General features: G+C 44.8%; 1 protein-coding gene across 1 annotated transcript; it reads right to left on the bottom strand.

The window, feature by feature from the left end:
• Positions 1 to 261: 261 nt before the first annotated feature.
• On the bottom strand, positions 262 to 1475 carry LOC101839265 (retrotransposon Gag-like protein 8). The gene has a single exon (XM_005087937.4). The coding sequence runs from the start codon at positions 1317 to 1319 to the stop codon at positions 981 to 983; it is 339 nt and encodes a 112-aa protein (XP_005087994.3). The 5' UTR covers positions 1320 to 1475; the 3' UTR covers positions 262 to 980.
• Positions 1476 to 8379: the final 6904 nt, after the last annotated feature.

Raw genomic sequence — 8379 nt, forward strand, 5'->3', positions numbered from 1 at the left:
TTAGAAATTGCAATTCAGGAGTCTTTTCCTAAGAAGCCTCCTGGATCATACTAATCACATTTGTGTAGCCTGATATGTAAAGATTTACTACGTGGTTTTTAGGGGATAACAAAAGGATTTTAAGAGGTTAATATGAGTCACTGAATAGGCCATGCAGACCTCTTGAACAAGAAAGGGATCACATTTGCAGGTACCTGCTGGGTTGTGGGGGTGGGGATGGCATGGGGGGGACTGTAAGATGCTAAGCCAAGGAAGACACCATTTGTTTTTAAATAGCATCTGACATTTATTGAAAGTAAGGAGGAGGCTTTTGCACAAGCACAGCAGACAATCTGGAAAGAGCACAGGGGTTACTGTGTGGAACAAAGGCACACACACCAGAGAAACGGCTGCAAAATCAGAAAGAAAAAAACCTGGATTCTCGGGGAAACGAACTGGTCCATGTGACAACAGGAGAGACAAGAGGTCTCTGGGAGCAGGGAGGGAATGGGGCCCACTGCAGGTGAATCAAGCAATGTCCACGGGCTGAGGGCAGCTCAGGTACCTCCCAGGTGAGTCCAGATCAGTAAAGGGCAGCAGTCCTTCCACAGATGGTGGGGCAGGGCTTGAAATGGCAGCAGCAGGGCACGAGGCAGTGGATGGCGTCCGGGGGCGGATGATCTGTCCATTATGTGACAGGAGTCCATCTTGCAGCTGGAGACCAGGAGAGAGTCCAATCGTGCGTGGGAGGGGCTTCGCTGTCAGCACAGGGAGGCCTGGTGCTCTCCAGAGCCAGGCCCGACAGGGACAGCAGCGGGATCCTGGGGAGCTATGCTTGGAACAAAGGCAAGGACGACACAGGAGGAACAGGGGAGCGCATTCGAGCTCTTGGGGACTCAGGCAGGAGGGAGGCGCAGTGGGAGGGCTCCCAGGGCCAGGCTACCCTGGCACAGCCCACCCTCCCGGAGCCCCCGCCCCAGGCCAGGAGGAGAGCTGGCAGCCTAGAAATCCTCATCCTCCACCCACCCGAACACCTGCTTCATCTCGGCCAGGAAGCCCCTGTAATCGCTGAGCAGGGGGCTGTCCCTCTCGACGTAGCGGATCGCCCACTCCAGGGCCGGGCCCGTGAGGCGGGTGATGAGGAAGGTCACCTTGTACTCATCGCAGTCGAAGATCTTGTCGTCCACCAACATGTAGGCGGCGGTCTGCACGATGAACTCCGGGAGGCGGTCAGTGTCGCCATCATACAGCTCAGGAAACGGGATGGGGTTAGTATTACGCTTGCGAGGAAGGTCGGGCCAGGCCAGTAAAGCCCTTGTAATCTTCACCCGGCGGTCCATGGCGCTGCACTCGCTCTGGTGGGCTCCGCTGGGCTCGTGGCAGTGAGGCCTGGCTCTGCAGCGGGTCGCTGGGTTCCCTCTCCTCTGCAGAGTCGGTTGGGCTTTGCTGCGTCGGCTGAGCTCACAGGCTGTCACTGCCAAGGCGTCGCCGGAAGTGCGTGGGAGCAGAGGCGGGTCCTGGATCTCAGAAAGGGGAGGAACGTGTGGGCGGGATGTGGGCCGACCTTAGAGCTAGCGTGATCTTATCTCACAGGGTTGTGTGGTAACTCAGGCGCAGACCCAGGGAAAGCACCAACCGGGTTAGTGGAACACGGTGAAGTGTGTCAAAGGCTTTCACCAAGGGGATGTGAGGCGAACGTAGTAGCTCATTTCAGTAATCCCAGTACTTCAGAGGTTGAGGAAAGAGGATTGCCAAGAGTTTAAGGTCACTCTGTCTAGAGAATAAAACCCTTGTCTCCGAAAAGCAAATTTGCTGGGGTTATAGCTCAAAGGGCTTGCCTGGCATGCTGGAGAGTGTGAGTTTGTTCCCTGTTGCCTTGCTTTGTGGGTGTGTGGAGGAAATCACAGTCTGGCCTTAGTTTCCCTAGGGAAACTGAGACCTTGGAGGTCTGTGTTGAGGTCACAATTGGCTATACTGTGTTAGAGAGCATGCATATGTGATGGAATTGAATTTAGTCTAATGTGTGTATTCCCATCTCATATTCTTTTCCTTTATGTGTTCCTTCATCGTCTGGCCCTTGACGCACTAGTTTTAGAAAAATTTATCAATCGTTTTGTAATGATTGATAAATACCTTAATCTGATGATGCCTTATAATTAAAATTGCTTACTTTTACTTGACACATCACAGAAAAGATATGTTTCTGTGTGTTGTATGAATGTATTCCTGGTATCTATATTTTATTTTTATTTTTGAAATAAACTTTTAGCAGTCCTCCTGCCTCTCTCTCCCAAGTCCTGGGCTTATAGGTGTGAGTTACCATGCCCAGTTTTGGTATGGCTTCTACCAGAGTAAACACTTTTAGGGTGTGATGTTCCGTTCTGGCGCCTTAAATTATCATCACTTCCCTTTTCATTCTTGTCTTGCCAGAACTCAGTTCATTGTGGTTTTATACTTAAAGTCTTTTTCTTGATTTATAAAGTATAGTCATTCACAGTTTGTAGAAGATCATAACATACTTCCATCTCCTTCAAATATTATGCGTTTCTGTGGTTAGATAATCCAGAATTACCTAATTTTGAATTCATCTGATTTGCACCTATAGTTCTGCAACCTTAATTCTCACTATCTTTATATGTTCCAGTTCTGAGGATTAGGACACGGCTAACTCTGGTGCAAAGTTAATTTGCCAATGCTCTTTTTTTATTAATACAGTCATTTTTTGCTGAATTTTCCTTGGTAAATCAAACTTGTGCCAGGCATGATGGTTTTTACCTGAAACCCGACGTACAAGAAGTTGGACCATCTTGAGGCTGAGACTAGGCTAGCTTACATAATGAGACCGTCTCAGAAAAGCAAACACAGGGCTAGTGTAATGACTCATTAAGTGAAAGAGCCCTGATCCCCACATGGCCCCTGTAACACGAAAGACAAATGACCCAGAGACAGGTATTGGGATTCAAGCAGACCATCAAGGGAGCGAAGTAACCAGCCAGAGAGCTCTTACCTCTAACAGGGCTGAGGTGCTCCTATTCTCAACATGACTGGAAAATGAATGCCTCCTATGTTCAATGTGGCTGGAGAATGAATGCCTGATACTGAGACCTTGCTCCTGTTTTCCATACCTCCCTAACGCTGGGATTAAAGGCATGTAATCCCAGGTGCTGAGATCATCTTTGTGTGAGTTGTTTCTCTTTAGACTAGATCAATCTTGTGGAGATCTAGGTGGCCTTGGGCTCACATAGATCTGTCTATTTCTTAATCCTGAGTCCTAGGACTGAAGGTTTGTACCACCACCTCCTAGCTTCTGGCTGCTGGGATTAAAGGTGTCTGCCTGGCTTCTAGTTGTGGTTGACCTCGCTTTCTGAATCCTCATTCAAGCTTTACTAAATCATAAATGATATATCACTACAGGACCTCATGCACATGCCTGCTCTCACACATACACCATACGCACATATGTACAATAACAATAAATATAAATAAGACGTATAATGCATAAAATACATTTAATAAATAATATATAATATATTTAAAAAGCAAATGTTGGGCTAGAATGGCACTCAGTTGGTAGTTTGCCCACAAGGTCCTGAGTTTGATACTTAGCACTATATGCATTGGACATGGCAATCACATGCATTTGGAAAAATCATTGGAAGTTCACTGGGAGCTTCATTTACATAGTGAATTTGAGACTAGCCTGGGCAACATGAGACCCTGTCCCAATCAATGAAAATATATGTCTAGTAGCACAGTAGCCTAATTTGCAAGGCCCTGAGTTGGACCTCCAACCCTACAAATTAAAAATTAAAAGCATCTTCACATTCTTAAGACAAACTACAGTAAATCAGGTACGTGATGATTATATTTTGGAGTGTGGGTGGGGACTGTGACCTATAACTTGCCAATAAAATGCTGAAGAAGTGGAGATAAGCCCCACCCCAACTATATTGTCTTGCAAGCAAATTCATACTTTCTCTTGCTGTCCACGAAGCATCAAGCTGTGTTTTTTTGGGAACTAACTCTACACTGGGCAACATTTCACAGACTTGAAAGGCAGCATATATAGAAACTTAGGAGCTTCTTTGACATTTAATTCTCCTTTCTGTAATAACTTCTGGTGCGGTACCGTCTGAGTATTCTGCTTTGTATTGTTTTCAAATATTTGGTTGTTCCTACTCATGCTCCAAAACTACCAGATCTGCAGACAGGGAGCCAATATTTCTCTTTGTAAGAGACACATGAGGAAGGAAAACATGTTTATACCATCTAATTCATCTGGCAGCCAAAGGAATACTTAACGATATTTGGGGAGGGGTGTGTTGGGGAGGATCCATAAATTTGCAGAACTAGGATCTTCTACTTAGACTTTACCGGCAGTGAATTCCATCCTAACCACACCTCTATACATTTCCTCAACTCCTCCCCAGCTCCTAGGCCTCTCCCGGGTGCTTCTCCTTGGGAAATCTGAGCCATACCTCCATGCAGAAGCACTTCTGGCGAGGCTTCTGGGCTGCCAAGTCCAGCAGAGTACGTCCAAGTCCAACTAAGTGAGTACAAAGCAACAGGAAGGTAGAGTGCAGCTGATAAAGACCCTCTCAGGCTTACCCATCCAGCATTCCAGGCGTCAGAATAACCCCATCCCGTTTCCTGAGCTGTATGATGGTGACATTGAATGCCTCACGGAGTTTATCCTCTGACCGGCTCCTACATATTCGTGGACAACCTGGTCTTCCACACCAGTGAGCTCAAGGTGACGTTTCTTATCACCCACCTCAAGGGCCAGGCCCTGCAGTGGGGGATTCCACACATCCAGAAGGACAGCCCCCCTGCTAAGGGATTACAGGGGCTTCCTGCTTGAGATGAAGTGTTCGGATGGGTGGAGGACAAGGACTTCTAGGCCACCAGCTCTCCTCTGGGCCTGGGGCAGGGCCTCTGGGAGGGTGGTGCCACTGGAGTCACCAGAACATCCTGAAAACTGTCTTCTGCATTCTCCCCACCTTTGTTCCAGAAATAGCTCGCCAAGTCCATGCTGCTGTGATTTCTGGGCCTGGATGTGGAACACACCACCTTTCCAGTGCAAACAACCCAGCCATTCTATGCACATTTAAATTCTGTCCCGGACACCAGCACCAAGCTGACATTCCACTACATACTGGACAGACCACCCATTCCCTGCTGCTGCCCACTGCCTCCTACCACACGAATGGGCTACACATATCTTCCCATATGCCTGCCCTGCCTCTGAGCCCTGTGCCACCATCCACAACTGACAACTGCTTTCTTAATAATATGGACTTTCCTCAGAGGTACTTGAGTTGTCCACAGCCCGTAGGCATTGTTCGGACAGCTCTCTTCCACTGATGGGGCCAGCCAGCCTTTCATTAGAAGTGGGGCTCATTTCCTGCCACTCCCAGAGATTTCCTGTCTTTTATTTTCTCCACTGGAGCAGTTAGTTTCCCCCAGAATCCAATTTTCATATGAATTTGCAGCTGGCTCTCTGATGTAGATTGTTGTTCGACACAGTAACCCCTATGCTTTTTCTAGATCTGTGCTACATGTACAAAAGTGTTTTCCTTACTTTTAATAAATGTCAAGCAATATTACAAGTCCATTCTTAAGAAACGTGACACCTTCCTTCAGAGTACTTTAAATGGGGTACTTTTCTCAGCAGAAACTGTATGTCCTGCCGTGACTCTTGCTCTGTCAAAGGGATGACTGAGCCAGGTGTTTGGCTTGGGATGGAGATTTTACTGGCAAACACGCAGCTCCTTATAATGGATTTTCTACCATCAGTTGATCCACACTCCTTTTTTTCTTTGTTTTTTCAAGATAGGGTTTCTCTGTGTAGACCAGGCTGGGCTGGAACTCACAGAGACCCACCTGCCTCTGCCTGCCAAGGACTGGTATTAAAGGCATGAGTCACCACCACCTGGCTCATTCCACACTCTTTAGGAAATGAGTTTGATGTGATGTTGACATGACCTTAAGAGAGATAGGAAAGTTTCTTGAAAATTGGTTCATTTTTAAAAGCTACTTAAAAACATGCATTTCCCAACAGTTGATGAACACAAAAGTTTTTTCTCAACAGAGTTAACTAAGGAACAGCGTTTTGCAGATACGTTTGAGCAAAGCATCATAAAGTAATATGGAAACTGTAAGTGAGCTACCACAATTAAACATTTTCTTTATAAGAATTGCCATGGTCATGGTGTCTTTTCACAGCAACATTAACCCTAACTAAGACAGAGGCTAAAGGATCTCAGTTCATTGTCAGCCTTGGCTGCTAGTGAGTGTTATCTCATCTTGAACTGCATAGTGAGACCTTTCCTCAAAAGAAATGAAAAAGGTCATATATCCAACCAACACTGCTTTATTTTTAATCTGGCTGATTTTCCCCCCCAGAACATAAGAGGTAGGATAAAGGCTGGACTTGGTTCATGGATGGATTAGCTTGGCAGTGGATCGATAGAAAGGAGAAATAAATTGTCATTGTACTACAGAGAATTTACAGACCCAATCCTTAACTTCAGTGCCTTATGCCACAGATAGGCGAGGTCCTTCCTTGGCTTCCTGCTTTGCCTTAATTGTCAATCATCCTTAGTCTCTCATTGTGTCAATGAGGTTTGTCAATAGCCTCTGGTAACAATCACTCAGTTGTATAATCTTTATAATTGTGCAGACTTGGAAGATTTTACCTGATAGTAAACTTCCTTCCCTTGGTATTCTATTTTGGCTTACCACTGGTGAGAATTTTAACACTCGTACCACTACTTGTCTTTATCATGTCCTGAACCACTTAGTGATACATGTTTCACTTCTTGCCATCAGGCAGTTCAGGTTCCAAAATCCTATCTCATAGTCTGTTTATTGAGACTACTACTGGCATCAAGTGCTAAACTCTGCTCCTTTGGATACAGACCATCACTGACAACATATGTATTGAGGAAGTGAAGTAGGACTGATGAGAGGGAAAATATGAAGAAACATGCAGTTGAAATGCAGGTCTCCCTAGCCACGTGGGGATGTTTAATGCTGGTATGCCCATTCCAAATATTCTGAATTGAAAAAAGTCACTTTTGCTCATCTACACTTACTAGTTAATTGGTTTTATCTAGAAGCAATAGTATAGCCTGCTACAGATAGCAGTTTCTTTGGCAGCAATTCTGCTGTAACCTTAAACAGCACATACACCCAACATCTGGGGGAATTTGTGTTTCAGGCAAGCTGGGATGCATACCATAGTCCACCCTTTACCCATAAATAGGACAGAATCAATACCCTGTACTAGAATTCAGCATTTAGAAGAAATAAGAAATGCAGGCAATATTGTTCATGCCTGTAAGCCCAGTACTAGGAAGTTAAGGCAGGAGGTTGCTGTTAATTTGGGACAAGCTTGGCCTACATGATGAGTTCCAGGTCACCCTAGACTACAACGTGAAAAATACAATGGAATAAGAGAGATTCATGTTCTATTTGCAGAGAGATTTTCAGATGTTTGATAAGAAATATATGCAGATAACTGCAACTTTATAACCATTTTCATTAAATATGTATTAAGCTCCCTTTGAGGGTCTGCACACAGACACACACACATGCGCACGCGCGCACACACACATACACACACACACTTGAGAAAATTATATATACGTGTGTGTATTAGTATAGGTGAAAAAAGCAGGGAATGATTCATATCACAGATGGAATATGGCTTGTGCAAGGAGGGATGTATATGCAACAAAGGAAAAAAAGAAGGGTACTTACTATAAGAGGTAGCAGGGGTGGGGTGTGGTGGGCTGTTGCAACTGCCTGTAATTTCAGTTCCAGAGGAATCTTTTGCTGTCTTCTGGTCTCCACAGGAACTCTACTCAAGTACAGACAGACACACACATAAGTTTTAAACTGTAGTTTTATTATTTTAAGTACAGGTATTAGTATGTAGGTATGTTGCAGAGCACAGGTGTCTGCAAAGACCACAGACATTGGATCCACTGGAGCTAGAGTCTGAGGCAGTTGTGAGCCCTCTGATGTAGGTGCTGAGAACCAAATTCGGTTTCTTAAAAGAACAGCAAGTGCTCTTAACCACTCAGTCCACAGTCTTACATGGTGTATTTTTCCTTGTTGCAATGAATAATAAAATCAAATTTGTTTAATTATAGGGGGTATTTCTAATCCTTTCCAGGCCAGCATTACCACTGAGAATATTTAATGGATAATGCTAATTGATAAGAAGATAAATACAAACATAGCTAAAATTTTGAATGAACACTTCTTGTAGAATCATAATAAAATAGTCAAAAGCATATTGAGAAGCACTAAATGCCATTAGTAATGACAGAATTACAAACATAGTGCACAAGATGTCACCAGACTCAAAGTTTATACTTCAATAAATAAAAC

Source organism: Mesocricetus auratus, unplaced genomic scaffold (genome assembly GCF_017639785.1).
Source record: "Mesocricetus auratus isolate SY011 unplaced genomic scaffold, BCM_Maur_2.0 contig_11986_pilon_obj, whole genome shotgun sequence".
In the NCBI taxonomy this organism is placed as follows: domain Eukaryota; kingdom Metazoa; phylum Chordata; class Mammalia; order Rodentia; family Cricetidae; genus Mesocricetus; species Mesocricetus auratus.